The 25,465-nt window shown below is 41.4% G+C and overlaps 1 protein-coding gene across 1 annotated transcript; it reads right to left on the bottom strand.

Moving 5' to 3' along the window:
- Positions 1-144: 144 nt before the first annotated feature.
- Positions 145-25,218, bottom strand: LOC147193676 (progesterone receptor-like). The gene is made up of 8 exons (XM_086131301.1): positions 23,852-25,218; positions 18,367-18,518; positions 18,105-18,221; positions 12,258-12,536; positions 11,095-11,239; positions 7,556-7,686; positions 5,796-5,944; positions 145-5,368 (listed from the first exon to the last, which is right to left on the bottom strand). The coding sequence occupies exons 1-8, from the start codon at positions 24,823-24,825 to the stop codon at positions 5,210-5,212; spliced, it is 2,106 nt and encodes a 701-aa protein (XP_085987427.1). The 5' UTR covers positions 24,826-25,218; the 3' UTR covers positions 145-5,209.
- Positions 25,219-25,465: the final 247 nt, after the last annotated feature.

Below are 25,465 nucleotides of genomic sequence, written 5' to 3'. Positions count from 1 at the left end.
TGGGTGAAGGGTTTACACCAGCAAATTCATACTTGTCCAACTTCCTGAAACTTACCTCAAATGATGACTTGCCATAAACCGTAAAGTGAGGTGCAAAGTGATTCTGTTATGAAGAGATTCATTTCAAATAAACTCACATTGTATCATAATGATTTTTAATTGCCTTAAAAAGACGAAGCAGCTGTTACATGATTGAAAAAACATGACACTGGGAAAACACTTTTCCATTGGTAAGATAGAACAAGAAAATGAACCACAAGACCAAAAGCAACACTGATCAATATATACAGTAAGCATACAAGGGAACCACTTTCATATGCAGTAGACTGGGCACATACCAGCTATACAAAAACATTGCGGGCTACACTATGAAATTGTGTGTGCGTGCGCGTTTGTCCACTTTTTATTTTATTTTTTTAAACATTTAATCTGTGAAAAGCACATTACGGCCATACTGAACATCATTAAAGATCAATGTTGACCGAAAAATCATCAGGAGTTCTATACATTTTCAAAACATTCCAATTGTATGTCAAATATCCTCCCACAGTCGCTTTGGCTTTCTACGTATTGTAGCAAAACACAGCAAAGATATTCATAGTTTCAACTGGAGTGAATACACTATGTACAGCAATGCAATGGACGTTGGCTGCTTATATTTATCACTGCACCTCTACAACATGCTGTCTTGATCAATCGTTCAAGGGTGTGAGCTCATGTTCAAGAAACTATGCGATACGACACAGGAACCACGTGTATGGGAAAGCATTTTGAAACCAGAAGACAAGGGAGGTGTGGAAAACGTCTTATTTTTAAATCTATGCAACTTGGTATTTTGTTCCTACCACGGTTAACTCATTCACTCCCAAAGACGTTTTTAAACGTCTTTTCAGACTTGGTCCAGAATTGGCTGGTACTGAATGAGTTAATCTGTAAAAATTCAAAATTGCTCGTCATGTGGTTCTTCGGGGGGGGCTTCGTGCAACATGTTGGTGACTCTTGATTTGCAACATTGAAAATTACGAGGCGCCCATCTCATTAAAAACTCATCTGAGCAGTGCCGCTTATTTTTAACGATTTCCTTCATTCAAATAGGTCGATGTTCTTCTCATCAAAAACATGCGCAGAAAAAAAGTAAGCATTGTGCTTTGTATTTTTGGTTTTTCTGAGATGTTTCATAGTGTTTTTCGAGGCGACAAGTATTTTTGATAAAACATTAAAGAAAAAAATACTATGCTTAAAAGCCCAGCATACATATCTATGAATATCTGCCTTCGCTTGAAGAAGGAAAACCCCTGAATTTAAAACCGTATTTGTTCCTATTAAGCACTCATGTTAAAATGCTCAGAGAACAACATTTTTATAGAATTTAGGGGCACGCGTTTTTTTAGTTTGCATTGGTTGGGACTGGAGTGACCTGGTCTTTGAATATGGATTTTTTTTTCTTTTAAAGGAACAAGAAAACATCAATTTTCCCTTCTTTGTAAATCTGCAGATCAGTTGGATAGTCGCAAGAAACAAATCTGCACAATGGTTGGCAATTCTCCCGACAGTGAACTTGATGATTTGAAAGTCGCCAAACAAGCGTGTTGAAGACTGATTTGTTAATTTTCAAGGCATAGAAAGGACAGATTCTTTCTTGGCTCAGTCATGTCATTCTCCCGACAAACAAATCCGTTCCAGTTCAGAGCTGGCTGTCATTTCTTTGTATTTGTTGTCTCCTTGGAACATTTCTAGCCTCTTCTAATAAGGATGGATCTGGCAATGAAGTCGTCATTGGGTAGAGACCGCCTTACAGCACAGCCCAAAGGTGCTGGTAAGTACAGCAAACCTTTTGGATAATTATTATTTTTTTGTCTAAACTTGCTATATCTCAATTCTGACACAACTCTTGTTTGAATTTGAAGGGAGTCTGCCACACCACTAATACTTTAGGTACACCAGCTCAATGCAATGAGATGCAATACAAAAGCTTGGATCAAAAAGCCTGCTTTTTCGAGGATGTTACTGTTGTCAAAATGTACACACATTTCCCCCCTTTCAAAACATCAAACAAGTCCAATCACATTTGGTGAATGAAGTATAGACAATTGTTTAAGATTAAAAATGACAATGCAATCTATTCACATCATTTCAATGAAGACAATCCTGTTGTCAGTGCATGGTTTGGATGCTGGTTGTTTCATGTGCTCATTTAATGTAAACACAGCCAAATCTAATGTGTGTCAAATGAAAGGTAGTGTACATTTTAAAAGGTGCAACCAACATTAATGAGTGGGACTGACTCCGGGGTGACGAGCCAAAGAAGCACAATTTGTATTTTGATAGCATGGTTTAAAGAAATATCTAATCATTTTTGGCTGTCTTGAATCTTTTGAAGTAGTCAGCACCAGATGGGGCTTATTCACTTGCCAAAACGGATCCATGGCAAAGCTGTTTAAAAAAAAAAGAAAAACTCTCAAATTTAGCTTACACAGGCACTGTCAAAAAGGTTATCATTTAATGGTATGTTTCTCGCTTAGTGTTGAAAGAAAAAAAAATTCTGTGATTCGGAAATATAATCCATTTCAGATTAAAAGGGTAAATTTTACTCAGTGACAGGTGTTTAAAAAAAAAAAAAAGTAAAATTGACCTAAAAGTCACCGGTCTTACACTGCAATGATGCAACACACGGCCATTCAGCGCAGGGGAACGGAATTTGAAATCTTGGAAGGCTGCAGTCTCCTGCCTGCTCGCCAAGTACCAAATAAGATTGTGGCACAAATACAAAGTTTACATGCTGTGTCAGGGTTACAACAGTTTTGTCTTTTTTTTTTCTTTCAGTTGGTGTTAGTTCATTTTTAAGAGCAGCTGATTTGTTAATAACAGTTTATATGTATGTATGTGCAACACAGTAAAAGCTTACTAAGTATTCTCATAAAGTGAACTACTGGACAGTTCTCAAACAAACGACTGACCTTCCTTCTATTATACGGATGTACAGCAATACCAAAATACATTTAAAATGAACCCTAAACGTTCAAAGGCAAAACAAGTGATTTTTTTCAGGGTCTTTTTTTTTTTTAGTTCATTTTGTTAGCAAAAATGTTTTTCTAGGTTTGTTAATTTTAACTCCAGTATACGAATGATGGGCGTCTGCCATGTGCCATTATGCTTCCCAAAAGTTTGAATTGGCACCATGCACCAGTGTTCCAAAGAACGGCCGACATAAAAAGTTAGCTTGAGCAATACACACATAAACGCAATTGTGTTCATGGAAAAGCGCAGTTTGTTCCACGCATCTTGCTCATGTTACTTTCTGTACTTCTGCGCTGATATTCCCATTATAGTACTGTGTAGCTGTGACATTAATATGAATCAAGCCTCTGCGAACTACAATAGCCGAGAATTGTTCGCTGGAGTTTTTGGATCCATATGTATGTTGTGTAACCTGGTGTTGGTGGATGGAGTGAGACACGATGACCCAGATGTGTGCAGTTGGGATTCATGTCTGGGGAACAGGCAGACCAGTCCATTGCATCGATGCCTCCGTCTTGCAAGAACAGCTGACACAATCCAGCCACATGAGGTCTACCATTGTCTTGTATTAAGAGGAAGGCGGGGCCAACCACACCAGCATATTGTCTCACACGGGGTCTGATGATCTCAACTCGGTACCTAATAGCAATCGGACCATCTCTGGCGAGCACATGGAGGAGTGCGGCTCTCCAAAGACATGCCACCCCCACACCAAGGCGGAGGTAGCCGTCCTGCAGCTGAGTTGTTGCCCTCATAGGATTTCCTCCACATCTCCTGAGGTACTGCCCTGTCTCCTGGTAGCACCTCATGCTGACAAACACCGCACATAAATACCGCACATCTTTTGCCACTGCTCGCACTGTGACAACCTGGATGAGCTGCACTACCTGAACCAATTGTGTAGGTTGTAGACTCCGTCTTATGTAACCACTGGAGTGAACGCATCTCCAGTATTCAAAAAGTGACCAAAATATCAGCCAGAAACGATAGGAACTGAGAAGTGGTCTGTGCTCACCACCTGCAGAACCACTTCATCATAGGGGTGGGGTGTCCATACTAATTGCCAATCATTTCCAATTGTTGCCTATTCCCATTTGGGCAACAGTATTTGTAGAGCATGCGTTGTCGATTCTTTGCAAGGTCCATATAATTCACATATGAAGCATTGACAGTCTGCAGCCGTCCACGGTGAACATCACATGCACGTGTTGCAAAAAAAAAAAGCATCAAGCGTGACAGCGGCAGTAATATTTTGCACGCACACGCTCTCACACACACACACAAAGAAATCATGTTTGTAGAATGATGTTGATGTTTACTGCTGTTAATGATGAGAGAGTACAATCGTGTTAATTATGCAAAGTGCTACAAAGATTTTTCTTCAAGTCAAACAAGTGATATGAAACGTGAATTGGTTGACAGTTGATGTAGTCCCCCAAAGCAGCCTTGTTACTGAGATGCTCTAAGGCGGTCTAAATAAAGGTGACCACTTCATACTGCAGATTCCAACTTTAATATCAATACATAAAAAGTGAATGTTTTATCCAAGTGTCCAAAAATGCCAAGAAACTCAAAGAAAATTAAAGATGCCTTCACATTTACATTTTATATTTAATCCCCAATGTGCCCCACTGCAACTGGCTGCTTCTCTGAAACGGTACTGCCACATTTCTCATTTTAGTCCCCATCAATCGCCCCAAATATCGCCCAAAATTCAGCAGGGACTGATTAAATTCATATCTGAGTGACAAGCAAGACGAAGCAATATTATCTTTGGAATCTCATATATATAATCTTTTGATCTGGCTTTTGTTTCCTAGGTTTTGACTGTGCAGGTGTACCTAATGAAGTGCCCGGAGGGTGTCAAACATGTTTTCCAGCCTGCTGGCAAGTGTGATTTTGATTTGTAGACTGTTTGCACGTTTGCTTAGTAGCATCTCAGCTTGGACTGCCAAAACAAAAACGTACAAGCTGAAGTGGATGTGAGCCACCTCCCCCCCCATTCCCCTCCCCTCACCCAAAAAAGGCAAATAGTCAAATATGGCTTAAAAGAGGAGATAAAATTATCAGAGAACATGAATATGAGCTCATAATTATCAAGAAACAGTACAAAGCCATTGTTAAATATTCTGCTGGCAGCAAAAGATGTTACTTGATTCCAAAAAATAAAAGAAAGTAAAAATTCCACATTTTACTCGTGAAACATGATGGGATTGGCCAGACCCGCCAGGATCCTTGGCACATGGACTGAGATGATTTCTCCAATCATCTCTGGGAAGCTCACCTTGGTGTTTATCGACTGAGCTTGAACAAACAGGTCAAATGTAAACTGCTGCAGCTTCTTCACCATCTAAAGTACAACAGAATCGAGACGTACAAGTAAGGGGGCACAATTCTTCAACACATTTTAACACACCGTTTGCTCTCTGAGTGACATAACTTTATTCGTATGATGATTTTCCCACGACCCTTGTGAGGTCTGCTACACTCGTGCTTTAGCCACAGGTGCTTCTGCTCAACCAGCAAAAAGTAGTTTGTGACCGGTGAGTGGAAGCACTAGTGGCTAGAACCAAACTGTGGCTTGAGTTTTTACTTTCTGGGCCTGGATTTGACACCCGTGGACAGCATGATAGGACACAAGTGGGTTTTGGACTGCCCACAATAAAAGGCCAACCAAAAATGCAAAGAGTTTTTATTCTAAAATCAGACAGGAGCTATTGTTTCTTCTGTTTCGAGCACGGCAAAGAGCACATCGGAAAGTAGCGTATTTCACTTACTATGTGGAGGGAGTCCATCAGTCGCGTGAGGTGGAAGAACCTCTGCGAACTGGCTGTAATGCGATGATTAACCAGCCGGTTGAGTTCGTTGATGTAGGTGTGGCGCAGCTCGTCAAAGTATTTTTGGCTCTTCAGACCTTCCACTGGAACTAAAAAGACAAATAAAACAAAAACAAAAAAATAGATTTTTCAGTGGCCATTGCGCGTAGCAATCCCAACTATTTTATCGATGTATAGAAGAGTAGACGTCATGTCTTGACGTGTTGAGAAAATAAAAGTATTCCTTGAACTCCTTCACTTAAGTTGAAGTTAAAAAGTACACTATGAAATGTACTTTAAATATTTTTACTTTCAAATTGTATGGAGCATTTGCATCCATCATTGCATTTCTTTTGAATGACATTTTTTAATTGTCATTTAATTATCATCATTCCAAAGGTAAGAAAAAAATCCCATGTTTTTTCATGCCAGACTGTCTGTAGTCTCGCAAAGGAAGTTTCATGATTTGCAACTTGTTTTCTGAATATCACGCATGGGATTTTTCTGATACGTCTTTTCCATAAAAACCAACCCAAATGTCACGTTTATACAGATAATAGATTTTACGATTGCTGTCACTGTGAATGCCTACATTTTAAAATCGGTAACTTTTTAAAAATGGGACTCAGAAAATGACTTCATGACCCATATAAAACCAAGGCGGCATAAGAAAAATTGCCAAACGTGATTTTTTTAAACTTTATTTTCAAAAGTGTATTTACCGTTAGTGATCAATGACCCATCTAAAAGCCCCATTTTGATACCTTAGCACAACAACAAAAACAGTTTCCCTCTTGGTAACTTGCATAGTGTTATTAGTGAGAAGGGGGTGATCACTGCACACTATCAAAACAACATGTTCCCACAGCTTTGCTAATGTTGTGAACTGACTAACGTTTTAGGCACAATGACAACACGTTAGCAACAACTCATTCTTGGCGTTGCAACATCAAACAATTCTCTTAAATTAGCCCACGGACGGGAATACATTGCATCATTATCGTTAACGCTCCCTCGTTAATGTTGCTCCATTTTGCTGTTGACCCAGATTTTTTTAATGCTTTACGTAGCCCAAATATCAACCAATCAATTAATCCATCAGTTCATATCCCAACTGCAGTTGACCTCTTTCCAGTTACTTTGTTTCTTCATCTGCAGAGGTTGAACAAAGTAACAAGCTTAATTAGACAAAGTTAGGACTAGAAAGTACAGATATCTCCTTTCAATGATAGGAAAATTGTTATTCGAAAAAATAAATACATAAAGTCCAGATGCTTCGTTACTTCCTATTACTGCTCTTGAACATTGATGAGAATGGGAACACATTGCCCGGTCAAACAAACAAACAAAAAAAATTATCCTGAGTCATCACAGCAGTGGCTCCATTCTTCCCTCATTTGTGGAGAAGACCCACGACACTTGGGGAAAGATCTCTTTCCCAATTCGTAGAACAGAGATGGGCGACTTTAATGATGGTAGTCACACTTTAACATCATCACTACTAGGGGACGAAAGAGCTCTCGTGCAGGATAACACAAATGCCAATTAACTCATTCACTCCCAAAGACGTTTTTAAACGTCTTTTCAGACTTGGTCCGGAATTGGCTGGCACTGAATGAGTTAAGGATGGCACAAAACTCAATGGCAAGCCAAAATTATGTTTGTTCTGCATGTCGTGTCAAAAAAAAAAATCAATAAAAGTCAGAAAAGTCCCAACTTACGAATGCTGAAGAGGAGCAGGGCCTTCATGCAGAGGTATTCCTCCTGCGTGAGTTGCATCAGCACAAACTCCTGCGACAGGTGTTTCATTCGGATGCAGTGCTCGTACATGGTGGAGATTTGCATCCGATGCCTGCACGTGGTAAGAAGAGCGCAGGGTGAGGGGGTGAGGTCATGGAAACACTCAAATGGCGAGAGAAAAGCGAGGCAGAAAAACGTTTTACACGTCTGACATTTGGTTGTGTGATGAGCTGCAGGAGAGGAGTAGTGAGGTTGCAGCCAAATTGATGACAACTGTAAAGCGAAGGGAATAAATGAGCAGTTCCCTCCTAGCAACATTAGACCAGGAAAAAAAATATAAATTGGGTATTTCCCGTTCTGACAAGAGCAGGAGAGCGAGTGACCAGAGGTTGGCCGCAAATGTTAAATCGTTTCGCTTCTGTTCTATTTGATTAAGATTTGGGAAATTACCACAAAAGCTTGAGACGCCAGGACGAAGCGGGAAGAAGAATATTTCATCAGTTCTAAATTGAAGCGGGGAAATGTAATGGAACATTTTAGATCACTCGGCAAAATATGACTGACCCCATCTGCCCAAACCAGCGCCTGACCTTACAAATGTTCGACTATACTTTCTGATCAAATCCGTACTTCTTCAGATAGAAGCCAGGGGCCTTATATTTATGCAACAGCAAAATAACAGTTGTCTGTGGGCAAGTGTGTTTTGTTTTTGTCATCAAATTTCTCACTGATTAGCTTGAAGGGGACATAAGAAAATATGCCCCTGGGATCAAAATGTACAACTCTTTATAGCTAAGGTCCTGTCAAGACTCTTTTCAATTAGCATAGCGGATCCGTGCACGTAGCGTAAATAATGCAGGTTCATCGCCAAACCCTAATTAAAACTGCTCCTTAAGTACCACAATTTTGTTAATATGCATTTACTCACACTAGGGATTTACTCACACTAGGCAGGCACCCCAACTATTTGGACACAAGCAATTCAAGTCAATCTGTTGGTGTTAATTCAACACCGTAAGGTAAGCATTTTAACACCGGCAAAGTGTCTGTATGCATCCACGCTACCCGGTGTTTAAGTGGCATTTATGCAAGTGCGAAATGTTCAACACTTGAGTGTGTTACACGAACAAAATGTAGTGTTGACAGCGCAGTGAGTGACTGAGTGTTTAGATTGACACCACTGACTGCTCATGCTAACATTATACAGTGTTTAAGCTTCAGCTGCACAGAGGCCAAATGTGTTAAACACTGACAACTGGTCATAGTAATTACATTTCGTGGGATATAACTTTTTTGTGAGGTTGTTTTCTAATAATTAATGGGGAGCAGTGTGAATTGGAGCAAAGGCCATTTTGAAGAAACTTCAGTACTTTTTAATGAAACGTGATGTGACTGTAAAGAGATGTGACAGTGAAATGCTACCAAACTGATTAGACTCCACTAATGCTGCCCCGCTCCAACTCATTCTCATTTTCCAGATCTCTTCCCACCTGTGATAGCTCGTCTTTCATGTGCAGCCCAATCTCTTCGCGACAATTAGAAGACTGCAGTCGGCGCAAGACGCACAACGAATCGGCTGAAGCTTCGACACGATCGGGAGCTAAAGGTGCGCTACGCCTCCACATCGCTTTCGATGAAAAAGCTCAACAATTATTCAATCCCCGCTGAATTTGGTGTCTCGTGACAATGGACTGTGCCAGCTTTTTTGTCGAGGCATGGCTTGGCAAGAGACAGTAAGCAGCCAAGTGACAGGGAGCACTTTGGTCCATTAACACTTAGCGCTCCCATTTCTTTCAAATAGCTCAAATTACCCACCGTTTCTGAATTACACGGTCTCCACCAGCCGTAATTCACTACTCCAATTTGGATCTGATAATCCACCACATCTTGAAGAACAACTGAGTAATCGGTCTTCTATCCTGATGCTGAACTTGGTGACTTAAATTTACTCTTAAATGTGATTTTCACAACTTGCAACTGTTTCAGTAGAGCCTAATGTAGTCACAAGAACGTGGATGGAAATATCATTTGAACACCTGTAGGACACATTTTCCCGTGGAATATCCAGCCAATTTTCTGTCCCCCTTAAGGGTTACCGGTTGCGCCGGAGCCCATCGTCGCGGACTTTGGCCAAGGGGCAGGCTACTCCTTGGATTGTTTCCTAAAGAAAAGTTACTTGTTTGCAATGAGTATCTCCAAATGAGATGTGGAAAATGTGGCTTTTGTTTTAGGAAAAAAAAATGTGGCAGCCATGTGGCCTAGTGGTTAGCATGGTCACCCAGGTGTGAGGCTCTCGGTTTGAATCTCAGTTCAGACCTTCTAGTGTACAGTTTGCATGTTATCTTGGTGAGTGCAATTTTTTTTTCTTCCGGTACTCTGGCTTCCTCCCACTTCCCAAAAATATGTTTGGTTGATTAGACTAAAGGAGGTAGGTATGAATGTGAATAGTGTCTATTGTGCCCTGCAGTTGACAACTCACCCTCAAACCTTGAAAAGGGCAGGCGGTATATGAAAACGAATGAATGGAAAGCTTTTGGATCTATAAAATAGACACTCACACAGTGTCACAACTCTTGAAATATACAGATGGCTAAAGACTGGAATCATGATTAAAAACAGTATTTTTTTAGGGTTGAATTATGCATGGTCTATCTATATCTAACCTCCCTCCAGTTAAAAAAAAAAAAAAACACCTACTACCTTTTACCTGTTAAAATAAGCAGAGAAAATGACCGAAATGCATTAGTGTCTTTAAACAAAAATAAAAGTGCCTCATTCCACAACTTTAATCATTTCAGCAGGACCTTTTTGCGCTTTGTTTTTGAGAATGTTGGCGCAAGCTGCCAGCCCAAACTCATCTATACACTCTCTTTGTCAAAAGTCTTTGTGTTGCTGCTTTGCATAATTGCAGTGTGTGGTGTCACGTTTGAGAAGGAGTGCAAACGGGAAAAGGGGAAAGTTAAATAGCAGACTAATGGAAATACAATTTATGCTTTTGCCCCACAGTCTTATAAATAATATCACCTTCACACTCTCAATTTACATTACCAGTATTATTATTATTATAACCTGCAATTAACAACAGTGCAATTAATGCTTTAAAATAAAACAATGTGATTAATCAGTGGGCATACACTATTTTTCATCATACTTAGGTGAGAAAATACCTTCTAGATATGAATACGTTCTTACCTATTGTAAGCATTAGAATTCTTTACACGTGTCACCCTGCTGTCTGGATAACCAATATTCTCATCTGAATCTGTTTCACTCAGCAGAGCCATCAGTTTGAATGATGAGAACGAATGTTCCTCACTTTAATCCCATAGTAATGAAGGGACAAGGCAAAAAAGCATGCAACTATTTGTCGTTGATGGAACCCCGACCCCCGCCTCCCAAAAAAATCGAATTTTCAGGGGGTGATTCTACAAAAGCAGGGCCTCTTGAACAAGTCGGTGGAAAAGACATGAGCCAGCAAGAAACTGGTGTTATAATGCATCAATTGAATTTGATACTTTACTCATTGAAGACGAGATCAGGCGCAAAGTACAGCATCCTGGCGTTGGCGTTCTTGTAAGACCGCCACCCCAAGGCAAACACCATCACGGTCATCCACGAATTCTGAATGACAGTCATTTGGTCATCCACATGTAGAGTCCTAAAACCTATGGCGATAACATCAGCAATTTTAAACCACTTGAACATGTTTAAAAGTTAAAATTAGAAAACATTGTTTATCTTGGGGCGGCCCGGTGGGCCAGTGGTTAGCACGGTGGCCTCACAGTGCAGAGGTACCAGCTCCGGCCTCCCTGTGTGGAGTTTGCATTTCTCCCCAGGCCTGCGTGGGTTTTCTCCGGGTACTCCGGTTTCCTCCCACATTCCAAAAACATGCATGGCAAGCTGTTTGAACACTCTAAATTGTCCCTCGGTGTGAGAGTGAGCGTGGATGGTTGTTCGTCGTGTGTGTGCCCTGCGATTGGCTGGCAACCGGTTCAGGGTGTCCCCCGCCTACTGCCCGAAGACGGCTGGGATATGCTGCACCACCCCCCGCGACCCTTGTGAGGATAAGCGGATCGAAAAATGGATGGATGGATGTTTATTTTGGACGATGTAGAAAAAAGAAATGAATTCAATGTGTCGGCATTTCCTTCAAATACCCTGTAGGATTCTCCATAGATCAATTTTAGGGTCACTACTTTTTCATTGTTTTTGTTTTGCCATGTGGTTTTGAAATTCTGTCAGAACCAATAGACAATGTTTTCATTTTTTCAGTGATGATTTTTAACTGTTCATGCTTTCATGCCCAAAAAAATGTAAAAGCATTTCTCCATCCAAATTTATCTTGTGGACCACAATGCATTCTTTCTTTCATTCATTTCTAACAATTGTAGTGAGATTAATGCCAACACGGACTAGCCAGAAAAAAATATGAATTATTTTCAGCCCGCAGGTGTCATATGCAGGTCCACAAAGTTAAAAAAAAAAAGAAAAAAAAAAGCCTTGCCTCGTTTGGCTTTAGCCACAGGTGCTTCCACTCAACCAGCGGCTTAACGAACTCCTCGGGAGCACCTGTGGCCCAAACCCAACTGTGGCAGTGTTGTGACTGTCTGGTCCTGGATTTGACACCATTGCTAATATCTTCAAAAACTCGATTTGAAAAGACTTGAAACCCAAGTTTCTTACCTGGGAGTCCTTTTGCCCATTTGACCACTTTGACCAGTTGTCTTTCTCCAAGCTCGTTGAGGCTGGTGAGCAGAGTGGCTGCTGTGTCAGGCTGGCAATAATCGTAGCCGGCATTCACCATCTCCGGCTCGATGGACTCCAAGATGTTCAGGAAGACCAGTTGGGAGTTGGCATTCAGGATCGGCATAGGGGTGAGATTTTGGATAATCTCTGTTTTATTATTAATAGGATGATCCTCTGTGACATTTTTGGGTTGTCCAATTTTTTTCAGTTTGCGTGCTACCAAAGGGGAGGAAAAGAAACAAATGCAGGGTCAGTTATGTTGGCTCAATTGTGGTTTACATATAGGATAAAGAGATGGTGCTTGAAATGATGGATCAGACAGTTTTTTTTTCTCCAGTCACTTTCAGATTAAAAAAAAAGATTCATCCCAATTGGACAATCATTTTTGTTTGTATGCCATTACAGTGATCCCTCGCTATTTCGCGGTTCGTTTATCGCGATTTCAGTGCATCGCGGATTTCATATGCATGTAGTCCAGTACTGTATATGTCGCTCTATGTGACTCGCTGTTGTTTTTCTGACTTTCGCACTTTTTGCGGACTTAAAAAAATATATATACAGTATGTTTACTGTATTTTGTTATTCATAAACTAACCTAACTTATATATGTTTAAATCTATTAGTATACAGCATTAAGTCATGTTAATTACTTCAAAATTTACTTCTACATGCATGTATACCATTAAATTTGGCCTTATAAATATGATGTACATGTACCTATATGGAGGGGGGGTTGCTACTTCGCCGATTTTCGTTTATCGCGGGAGGTTTTGGTCCCCATTAACCGCGATAAACGAGGCATTCCTGTATTCTAAAAAGCTTGGAGTGATGACTGCAGTTATGTTAATTCAAGTCATCCCACTTTTGAAATCAATTTAAACATGCTAAATGCATCCAGTGTGTGTGTGTATTTTTTTAAACCCTATTAAAAGAAACTATTTTAGCGAACAATACCAAGACTAATCTTCTAATCTCTTAAATTTATGAGTCATATTGAACAGATGAGTCTCATCTGGTGGAAAGGTCCGCGGTCATCTTGTATGAGGGGTAGCTTTTTTCTCCCCCCCCTCTCTCTTTCTCTCTCCTTTCTCTCTTTATCTCTCACTTTCTCTCTCTCCCTCTCCCCCGGCTTCTTTTTTGATTCTTTCCTACCTCGAAGGTATTGCACGGTTCGAAAGACATGTTTGAAGCACACAACTCGGTAAATCATGGCCATTTGCATTACATTTGGTATTCATCCTCCACTAAAAAGCAGAGTGAAATTGAGAGATGTGGAATGGAAAAAGTGCACTGGGGAAATTGAGAGAGGGCGAGGAGGAAAAAGGTGCACTCGCCGACCTGTGGCAGATGTTGTATCTGACAATCTACACTGATGGACCAAGTGACACACGTGCTTTGGTGGAGTAAAATCCACTGTTTTTGTTGCTCTTAACTTTTAAGGTTTATGGCTGTTCAAGAAAGTCCCTTGGTCATACCAAACAAAAAGCAAAGGGTTCTCCTCAAAGAATGGTCTCTCAAAATAATGGCTTTTTTCCCCTCTTAACTACAGAGGGTACAAGTCATTTATTTGAAATAGGGCTGTAGTTTGGTTATGTTACTGTTTGATGAACAGCGATATTATTTCAGATGATCAGTATTAGAACATTTTATATTCTCCAGAAGCGCCGTCCGATGAGAATCATGCCTCGTACAAAAGAGTTCTCAAAATACCATACAAAACGTTAACTTGATGGGGCCACAAACGTATCTTCAAGAGGCTTGCGGTTCATCAGTCCAAGGTAAAATGCTGACTAGGTCTGATAGTAAAGTTAGCACTCTTAAATCCTGGAGCGGTCATGCTAATGGACCGCTTTACTGCTTCGGGGCCTGGACGTAAATTACCAAGGGTATGGCGCCAACAGAATATGCGCTTTCCGGAGTGGCCAAGTCCTGACCTTAACTCACTGGTGGCATGAACCCGCATGAATATTGCTGAACTGGAGCAGTCGTGTAAAATGAAATGGTCCAAAATTCCTCCTGACCAGTGTGCAGTTCTGATCTGCAAGTACACAAAATGCTGGGTTGCGGTTCTTGCCACCAAAGGAAGCTTAACCAGTTATTAAATCCAAAGGTTCAAATTCTGTTTTCACCAAGGATCGTTGTCGTGACATGAAGCGTGTTGTGTTGAGTCCAAACATGGAAACATAATTGTGCGGCGTTCGTCTATTGTCTATTGTTGGGACTTAGCTGGTGATGAGACAACATTTTCTGACCGATTTATGCAGAAATCCAGGAAATTCCAAAGACTTCACACACTTTTTTTTTTTCACGGTGGGATTGCTAATGATGTGTTTATTTATATTTCTTTTAGCAGCTGATCACAGTACAAGCTCAAACGCTTTGCTGCAGTTCTTAAATTACCGGTAATTCAAGATGTATCTCTCAAAAGTGAGAAGAATCGCACAAGGTATTTTTAAGATGCATCATATTCATGAGAGACTGTCGACAGACAAAAAATAACCGAAGCTTTCCGGCTTTACGTGCTTATTGTGGACATTATAAAATGGGATGAAAACAGCCGCATCAAAAATGTATGTTTGCGTTTCCTTCCTTGTGGCGTTCTCGAAGCATTCCGCTGGAATGGAAGTTCCTATTTGAGGACATAGAATAGTTGTATACGGGTCAAAATCATTTCAGTGGTTAATTTTTCTGCTTTGTCGACTGACTGTGAACGTTAATTGTCTCGCGGTTGCCTCTCGCAGCTTCTGTGGAGAGACTCTTATTAAAAGCGCCACTTCGCTTTGCGGCTCACTTGGCTCAATATTGAATTGCCGGTTTTAGGCACACCTTAAGCCAGCCTCAAACGAGGTGGAGGTGAGAGCAAATTGCAGATTATATAGGAGTGTCATTTGCGAGGCTAACCTGTCTAAATTTTGATCCCATGACAAACATCAAATAAAAGTGCTTAATTAAAAGTTCCCGCTGGGGATTGTCAGGCGTGGCCTTGATCCTTTCGTTGTACATGTAAACAGGTTCTGTTGAACTAACCTTAGTGCCCCCCGCCCCGAATCCTCTCCCCCCTTTCAACTTGAAGCCAACATAAACACAAGACATCCAATGAGTGGATTCAGAAATGTTGCAAGTGCCAATAAAATCTTCAATCAGGTTGTTTTCAAATTTTGTAGTGTACAAAAGCATTGGGCCCGTGACCAGCTCCAACGAGCTTTGCTCGTGATGTGAATAGCCAATTTTTTTACATTTGAAAAGCTAGTGGACTCATGATGCCTCCTATGTCATGCTGATACGTTGACAGATAAATTCGCTAGAACTTGGTTCAAAGCCATGCAAGGAGATGAGCTGTCTTGTGTGCAGAGTTGCACCCTTCCCAGAGCCTTCATTAAAAAAATTAAATTAAAATTCCTATTCATTCGTCAGATGACGAGCTCTAAATATCACCGCGGGACGGTCGGTGAATGACGACGGCTTGCAAAAGCTGCATCCTGCTCTTGCACTATCAAAAAAAAAAAAAAAAAAGCTGCTTCGGTCTTATTTGAGGAAATAATTAACATTCCAGGAATAATAAGGAATTCATTTCATCAAAAATGGAACCTTTCAAATGATACTTGAGCAGATGCCAAACTGAACAAAATTCATAAAATTAACTGCCGTTTTCCTCCCTTTAAAGACTTTCCAGAACTGAAAGAAATAAAATTGTCTTAAAAATGAAACAACTACATGTACTACATGTACTATTCCACGATGAACTAGTAACAGGCACTCAAGTAGAGTGCTGACCTTCACCATGCCCGAACAATGCTAATTTGCACCAGAATGATGAAACAAATCCAAATCTGGATCATAATCAAAAATTAATCATTTTATCCTGTTATCCTTTCGCAGCTGCACATCAAAATTTATTCTGTTTTGTTCTCATTGAGCCGCACTGTTATAAATAATATAATATAAATGTGCATTACCGAAGAGTTGTTTCTTTTAGTACAAAACGAAAAAAATATTGCATCTCCTAATTTCCTTTTTCTTTTTTTCTGGAAAATACAACCGTTATTTTGCATTAAAAGGGAAAAAAATCTTTTTTTTTTTTTTTTTTTTAAGATAAAGAGAAACCAAACCTCCCCATCTTAATTTTTTTTTACATTTTTAGATGACAAAAATAAATGTAACGACTAACACGTACATGCTTTTTAGGAGGATAATAAAAATGGGAAAATGTCTTGTATTTTGGCCTCTGAATCTCCACAAAATGTGTCTAAATGGTGCTGTGACATGCCGCAAGTGAATGACACATTTATGATGAGAACATACGCGAAAAAGGAGCCTCTTTCCAGCCCCAACTAGAAAAGGTGTGCCTTTTTATGACCAATCACTGCATTAGAAGGCATTTTTGCTCCGCGGGTTAGTCACTGACTAGTGGCCAAATTACCGGCATGTCTGCTGCTTTAATTCGCATGTCTCATGTCAGCTTTGTGCCTGCCGTACCATTTTCACTGTAAACAGAATGAGGAAATGGAGGGGAGTGGAAATTGAACACAAGACCAAAATTAGTCCACTACTTGTCAATTCTTACAGCCTAATATGACAAGCAGATGTGGCTGACGGTAAGGGGAAGTGAATGAAATAGGTCTAAATTGCACGGCGGCTCAGTCAGGGGGCTTGATTATCAATAACATCCCCTATTGTGATGATGCCGCAATTGAAGAGTTGTCGAGGATGTGCCGTGGGCAAAGACTAAAGTGCTCGGTCTTTCTTGGCAAAGCACTCGTACTTTTACAACTTCGCCTTACACGTAATGTGTTTTGTTCAGGCAGTGCACCGAAGCTTATTATCATTCATTAAAACGGCAACTGAATTCAGAACATGCTTGTGATTACTAATAGAAGAGTTAAGAATTAATGAGCATTTTTACATTAAATAACATGATCATTTGCATTTGGGTCATTTTCCTGTCATTTGCTCAATGACAATTACGACACTCGTAAAACGAATGAATAGTTGAGCATTTATTTTGCTTTGATGCCACCTTAGTTTATATGTGGGTAAATTGTCTCCTCGTGGTGAAACGGCCACACTTGAAAGTGCTCGTTTCAAAAATTTATTGATTTCAAATTTTAGGCTTTTGAAAGTAAGGACAATCCTGACTGACAGAGCAAATTATGTATCGTGAAATTTCAGCTCCCAGACCGACCCCCTCTGGTGTATTGCAACATCATAACGAGGCTCGCTCCAGTGGCAATAACAGTATAGAAAGCCTCAGAACGGGGACGATTTGTAAAAAAAAAAAAAAAAAAAAATCCAATTTCTGCAGCAGTACAAAAATGCCATATACAGTATGCAAACACGTTTCGAAATCTAACGGTAAAGACTATTTAAAAAGTCTTTTATATAAATATAGAAACAATTTTCATCTTTTGGCTGATGACTGCCAATAAATCAAATGCTCCAGCCAAATTAATTGATTTTCAGAAGGAAATGTAAGTGGGCCATGTCTTTTTGTTATTGATAAAACAATGTGAAAATGACCCATATATTTGTTTGTGTGTTAAAAGTAGTATTCACGATAAACTGAACCAGTTTCTGCATCTTTCAAGGCCCACACACGGGGCTGTGGATCTGGCGTATTGTTTGTCATTGTGAAAGCCGATCTGTAGCCCTCTTACTTGGAGAACAGTTTTACTTACGTACAGTGTAACGCTGAGGACTATAAGGATCCAATCCACCACCATCTGGCAGTTTTCTTCGAAAGTTTTTTTGGGGGGGTTTTTAAGACAGTATTTTCATCCACCCTACCTCCAAGAGTCATCCCAGCTTCAAAGCACTTCTTCAGCCGACAAGATGGACAGTTTTTTCTCCTCAGTTTGTCAATGGTGCAGTCATTCTTGCTCGCGCACAAGTATTTCTGCTTGCCTTCGGATAAAGAGGAGAGCAGATGTCACGTTTAGGTCAGCAATGAAAGCAAGGGGCAATACCGAATGTGTCATTTGAGTTAAATTAAAAGGTGTGTGTGAATGTGTATTCAACCCGCCGGGACTCCTTTCTAACTCTTGTTTACCTTCTGCTGCTCTTTTGAAGAAAACCTTGCAGCTGCCGCAGGTGAGTGCGCCATAATGGCACCCGGATGCCTCGTCCGCACAGATCAGACAAGCTCTCTGTGGCGGGTAGAAGAACTCCATGGGGATCATGTGCTCTCTGCCGGTCTCAAACCTTCAGTCCGCCACAGAAGAAAACATGTATGTACACTCATTAATATCACAACATTAGGTAACCCAATATAATTAAATGGATCCAACTACTGCATATTCAGAACTCTTTACAAGCTAGCGTGTTCATTGATGACAACATTGTATCCTCTTGTCACTCTTCAATTTAATAGGATACCGCCATGTCGCTCTATGGCTTTTAACATAATTTGAGATGTTGGCTTTTATTGCTTCACTTTTTATTGTTTGACGATTTCTATTTGGTGTTTTTTTTTTTTTTTTTACAGTTAACTTCACATGCCTGCATTATGTTGATTTGTTGTTTTTAACCTCAATGCTGTGTGCGACGCTTGCAGTTTTATTTTTTAATATATAAACGTTAATCCCACAAAATTGATTATAATGTACATTGACTGGTCTGCATAATCATACGTATCAAAAAGCTGTAAATGCCTTTTTAAAGTTATTTAGTTTCCACTTGGAGGTACAATTCATCTCACTTGGGCACCGTTTGGTATTCAGTCTTTACCAGAGCGTTTGTTGAAATGAAGGCCTCCAGTCAAAATACTGTAGCTTTCTGCTTCAAATAAATGTCTGGAACACAGTTATCTACCATAGCTATCTGAAATTTAAGAGAAGTAAAGCTGGACTTTAAACCTGTAATGCAAAGCATGTGCAAACACTGAGGATGTTATAACCGGGTGAGTTATAGGTGTTCACGTCGTGTAATAAATCGACAGCCCCTAACTGTTCGCTTTTGCGACTGGGGACGGTGTGGGAAATATTTGTGCAGCCACGGGGCTGACGGGATGGGTGGGGGGAAAAGGCGTGGCAGGATGCGACCAGCGTCAGCCTTTGAGGAGACAGAGATGGGGAAAAATACCCAGACATAACGACGACTCGGACACAAGGTTCAAAGTAAAAGACAAGGGCGGAGTGAGCGGGGGCGGGGGGACATTTACACAAGACATCAGTTTGACTCCAGCGAATAAAATAGTGGAAGCTCCATTCAGGTTAAAAGTGCCAGCTAAAATCACTGTGGCAGATCTTAAGAGGGCATACATTAACAAAGGCAGCTGCACGTAATTGCAAATGATACAGGAAACCGTTCCAACCCATTTGTGATAATTGTGCTTATCTTAAAATACAATACATTAGTACAACATCCAACTTCACGTCAACGTCCAACAGAAATTAAAGCCATGTGGCACCAGGAAGCTGCTACTTTGTTTGTTTATTTTGGCTGGGATTGTGTTTGTAATTGTGAGTGTGGACCTGGATGGACAGTTTACCACAGATGCAGTACAAAGGCTTCGAAGTTGACAACTGACAGTGAGGTTCCCGGGTAGTCGGTGTCGCTATAATACGAAACAGTCTCCTCACATTTGGAGTGTCAGAGTGCTTTGATGATGTCCTCTATTGGGGTCAGAGTCATTGTCCATCAGAGTTTATTTTACTATCATTCCCCTAACCCCCACCACATGCACTGACTTGAGGGACACCTGAGAATAGAGCCCGGCCTTCTTAATCAGCCTGCCCATGTGTCTATTGCCAGGAGGTGAGAGCTTGCTTCCCCAGGAGAGCACTCTCTGAAGGATGGCTGCTTTGATGGAGTCATAAAATTAGATCTCATGAGGTCCTCCTTTGTGCCGAGCCAAAGGACCTGAGCCTCCTCCCACGAGAGTCTGCTCTGGCCTTTTTTTTTTTGTACAGCAGTGTTACGGTTTTGTAGCCTAGTCTCCTTTTCGAAAACTTCTCCAAGTGACAGTGGGGAGAGGTGTACATCAGTCGTACAGGGTGAAAAGGAAAGGTGCCCTGAACCGTTTCCTGCAGAGCTCCCATTCACCGCCATGTCTTAAACTCGGCTCTATGACCTCACCAATGAGGTCATCTATGCTTTCTACTGTTGCGTTGTTAGTTCATCCCTCCAGCGCGGTGGGTTACATCCCAGAACACCTCCACCACAATTGGAATCTGCGATTACAGAAATGCACCCTCTGCTTTTTCGGCAGTAAAAAAAAAAAAAAAAACAGTTGAAGACCTTTAAATGTCATGTTTTTGTCGATTTGGTTGTGGCTGGATTTTTTTTAATTTGTTTTTTTCCCCCATGTCTGTCTCGTTAGGTTTTTGTGTGTCCACCTGTTGTGGTCAGTCCTTAAGTCTACCTATCAGCTGCCTAAGACACTCATGTCTTGCCCAGGTAGTCCTTTAGTTCCCTTTTGGGGTTTTTCAGTCATTGACTGTTCGTTGTTTGGGTTTGCTGCTTCAGCTCCTGTTTTTGTGAGTCCTGTTTTCCCATTTCCCACAGTCATGGCCTATTTCTTTTTGTAGTTAATAGATTCTGAGTTTTGATTATTTTGAATCTCATAATCAGACGTAGTTAATTTAGTTTTGATTCCTCAGAGTACCTTGTTTGCCTTTTTATTCTTTTGAAATTAAATTCTTTTTTGGAGAGCACTCTTGCACTGCGCATCCCCGCAATTTGGTCCTCAACTCTGCCAAGCCGTGCCGCTAAACACGCTTACAACCCCCTTTAAACGTGTATAACATATTAAAAGAAAAGGGGGGAAAAAATCACAAACTTGTGTTGAAGTTGACAGGTGAAAATGTAATTCAACCAAAGGCACGTCAAGATCCCAATCTGCTGACCGTACATCACATACAGCATGAAAGCAAGGCGAACAGCGCGCTATGAGTCTACGGACAGAACACATCCTCCGATCACCTGATGACAAAACGATCGTGACGCTCCGATTGCCTAAATCTGCGCGTACAAGTATTTTCTCGTGACACGTTTAGTCTCAATGCCGGGAAACGGTAATAGTTTTACTGGACCTGCTGTTGATGAGAAGCGCAGTTTAATTAATGTAGCGGACGTGAAAATAGGCATTTATTTACATTGCTGGCATTTCGTTGGGCTGCAGCATGAGACAGTGACATTATTATACACAGTATTTAGAGAAATGAGAATGTAAATCCTTGATCATTTAAAAAAAAAAGTATATTTGTGTCAAATCATTTTGGATTATTGGACCGAAGAAAATGGGTAAACTGGGATCAAGGAGCGCTGGTGTGGGGTTTCTCATCGTTAGAGGACATGCCTGGGAGTCATGCATGAGGTATTTTGAACAAATGAGGGCTTGGGTTAAGTTATTAATCCTAAATTAGTCCACTTGCCGTGATGCTGTCTTTTGAAATGGAATAATTAATCTATAGTACTCAAGTTGAAACGCATGCAACACCCAATACTAAAAACATATTCCATGAAAACAGTCGACAAAATTTCCGATATACTTCCAACAAATTTGAGAAAGGTGAGACAGTATAGCTTCTCAGTGTTGACTGGCACTTTAAGTGAAGTAGTGAAGTGTTGATTCAACAATACGTTCATGGGTGCAGTCGGGGGTTTTCGCCGTACGGGGCTGCACTGCATCAGGCTGTTTCTACTATTTTGGATTATCTCATGTAGCTACAGGGAGTGACAAAATAGAAGCAACTCTCGCACTGCGGCGCCATACTGCAACATAGTAACAGTTTCAAACAGAAGTGCCACCTTTTGGATACACCTCTTGTATTGTCTTTGCAAAGTGGAAGCGCTTTGATGGATGTTGCCCATCTGAACAGCATTTAACTAAAACAGAACCAGTCATGTCTAATCAGTCACCAACCTGTCAAACCTCCGAGCACAAATTCTCAACAGCAGTTACACACGCAAAAAAAAGGGAAAAGGAAAAAAAAATCTGGGGGAAAAAAATTTAATTCACGTCTGGAGTTAGGCACCTGCACAGTGACAATTTTCAGTATCGACGCAAACAAAAGCTGGACAAGATGAGTGAGAGCAGACCTAATGTCATTGTGTTAAATTTCTACTCAACACAGATGAATAAAATGTGGTTGTAGCTTAACCTGTTTCCCCCTATGGGGCCTCACTTCTGATTTAGCCGCTGCAGACTTCACTGCCATGGACGCCGTTCAGTAATTTGCTCTGGGTATAATTTGGATGGTCTCAAACTACTGCATTAGAACAGGGCCACCACTGCCAGACAGTGCTCACAGGCATGAGGGCTGACATCAACGGGCCGTCGCCCCTGTCTGCTGTCCACTAAGCTCTTTTGACAGTTTGTTTTTGTTCTTCATAATTCTCGAGATTTCCATTCATCTTTTGTGGTATTCAGTTAAAAACACAGTGGACTTCAATTAAGATTAGATCCACATGCTGTAATTTCATGTGCGATACAGATTACATCATTTATCACTTGCTGTATACTGAACAAGTTCCTGTAGTATAAACCTGAATTTTACATTTCTTATTTATGAAAGAGAAACAAAATTGCACCGTGCTGTTTATAATATATTCTGAGTTATTTTGTTAAGAAATGTGTCCATAAATATTAATGTACTTTTTACCCCTCGCGCTGCAAGCTCGAGCCTATCCCAGCTTGTTTTGAGTAAGAAAGCCCGGTCCACAATCACAGGGCACATAGAAACCATTAACTATTTCGATCCGAATATGCACATTTTTGGAATCTGAGAGTAAAATGGAGACCCTGAAGAAAATAAAACCTCTCACGGAGAAAGATCTGAGCCAAGATGCTAACGCAGAGCCCCCCCCCCCCCCCCCAAACCAGACATGCACGCCACATGCAGCACTTTCATGTCAAGCCAAAAAAATAACTGTCACTTAGGGCAAGTTCAAAAGCTTGACACTAACTTCAAAAGTATGCTTAGATAATGAGGAATAGGTTCTGTCATAAAGCAGTTTTGCCAAAATGCACCATTCAATGCAAAGGCTTGAGGCACCTGTTTGGGGAAACAGTCAAAATAAATATTTGTACACAGGGCAGCTTGGTTAAAAATAAGCGTGTCATTCTATTTAAGTTTGAGAGACAGTTTATTGCGATTGGTTAAGTGCAAGGGGAGATCACAGCTAATACTTGAGCCCTGCCACGATCCTGCGTCAGTTAGTCACTAATCTGACAATTTTTTTAAAAAATTGTAATTGTTTTTTAGGGGACAAAGGGCTTTTCACGTCATGTAATATTAAATTAATGTCCGTTTGCGCTGTGCTATGGGTGTACATCAAAAAGTTGAGCAAATGTCATCCCAGGAAGGAAATCTTATTTGGCACACAACTCATTCTAGCAACATTTAAGTGCAAGTTATTCTCCATGCCAGTCAATAACGGTGATTTAAATTTAATCAAATGAGTGACTTGCCTGAGGTGACATTTTTATTCAAACTTTGACCTATATTATTTCATTAAAGTCACATTAGTCGTGTTTAGGTTGATTTTTTTTTTTTTAAAGTCTACTTTTAAGTGCAGTTTCTGATGTTTACCTTGAGTCGTTGTAGGCGACGTCTACCCACTGTCCAACTTCGGCCTTGGCGTAGTTGGCGTAAGGCGGCATCAACATCCCACTCGGGGGGTACCACTGCTCGGTGCGTCCGGTGTTCCTCTCGTAGGGCTCGCATATGAACGCCGCATTCACCCCACTCGGGTGCGCCCTCGCCACAAACTGCCTCGTCCCCCAAAGCTGAGCGTTGTATCTGTCCCCGTGGGTGTAATTGGTGCCCCACTGCTCCTCCTCAGACGCTTCGTTGGGCTCCTCTGACTTGACGCTGACGCCGTATTGCTCCAGCTGGTATCCACCGGCTTCTTGTCGGTAGTCTGGAGACACCTCCGTGTGCTTGTAGGCTCGGCACGATGGTTCCACGGCGCAGTCGTGGTCGTGCGGCATGGATGGCGTGAAAACGGTCGCCATGTGCTCAAGTTGTTTAGAAGTTAGGTCAGGGGGGCTTCCGAGCGCGAACTCCAAAGAGGAGGTCGGAGTGAGGTGCTGAGGAGGCAGCGTCGTCTGGGGACTTTGAAACATCGCGTTCCGCTCCTCTTGCACGGAGGAGCGCCTGTACTTGGGAACGGGGACGGTCGCTCCCGCTTGGTATAAACAGCCGGTGGCCTGGAGGTGGTCCTTGGAGGCGCACTGCGGGGCTGCGTGCTCCGCGTCACCGGCGTCGGCCGAGTCGACGGGGAGCCCCAGAGACACGGACACGGCTTTGCAGAGTTCACGGGCTGTCTCCGATATGGTGGCGCAAGCAGGAATGGAGCGGGGGTCGTCCCGACAGCTCTGTTTGCCCCTGTCATACGCTCCGTAAATGTTCTCATTGTCAGCTTCCGTCAGTCGACTCGTCTCACCTCCTGCGGAGTTTTGGGCCAAAAAGCGACTTTCTTCCGGCACATCTTCGCCAGTCGCTAGTTTGTCCCCCGCTGGCCATAATGTGCTACAAGATGACTGTCTGCTACTTTGGCTCATTTCCCAAAGAGTGTGTGGGGTTGTTGGGGTTTTTTTTTTTTGGTTGCTGTTATTTTGGGCCACTCAAGAAGTCCGAAGAGCGAACTTTTTTTTTCGGTGCTCGGCGGGACTGTGGAAGCGTCCGAAGAAGTGTGAGAGGATCCTAGAAACCTCGTCAAAAAAAAATTGTGAGTCAGAATTCTCTCACTGGACGAAAGCAGTAAAGTCTTTGCTGTTGTCTACTACTACTGGCACACCCAAACACGACGACCAGTTGCGTGGAAATAACGACAGTCCTTATTGAATTCAATGTTGATGATGCGCGCATCTCACGCTAAAGCCACAAAGCAATCCTTTGGATCAAATGCGCTCCTCTGAGCGTTCTTGCGTAATTCCAAAGTGGCACGAGTGGGCAGGGCAGTTCGCATATTCTTGTCTCCGTGGCTGCTATTAGGGGAGGGGAACGTTATTCTGCATTATAGGGTGTCCTGGATTTTGTACTCGTTAATGACACTTGACCAAATCCCCACACAAACATATTGTAAAAGCTTTTTTTTTTTTTTTTTGAGCGAATTGGTTTGAACACAGATTCGTCCCGCAAATAAGAAGGGGCGTTAGTAGTGTTTAGTTAACGTTACATTCAGCGTGACATGAAAGTGTA

This window comes from Hippocampus guttulatus, chromosome 15, assembly GCF_054856545.1.
Source record: "Hippocampus guttulatus isolate MCC_2025c chromosome 15, RoL_Hgut_1.0, whole genome shotgun sequence".
Taxonomy (NCBI): domain Eukaryota; kingdom Metazoa; phylum Chordata; class Actinopteri; order Syngnathiformes; family Syngnathidae; genus Hippocampus; species Hippocampus guttulatus.
Note: the sequence above shows the minus strand (reverse complement) of the source record. Positions and strands in the feature narration are given on the sequence as shown.

Bases quoted from the DNA above. Each gene is read 5' to 3' on its own strand.
- LOC147193676 (XM_086131301.1), bottom strand. From the start codon at position 24,825: ATGAGCCAAAGTAGCAGACAGTCATCTTGTAGCACATTATGGCCAGCG. The intron at 18,519-23,851 runs GTAAACATCAGA...GGCGGACTGAAG, and splicing joins GTCGCCTACAACGACTCAAG to GTTTGAGACCGGCAGAGAGC. The intron at 5,945-7,555 runs GTAAGTTGGGAC...TTGTCTTTTTAG, and splicing joins CCTGCTCCTCTTCAGCATTC to TTCCAGTGGAAGGTCTGAAG.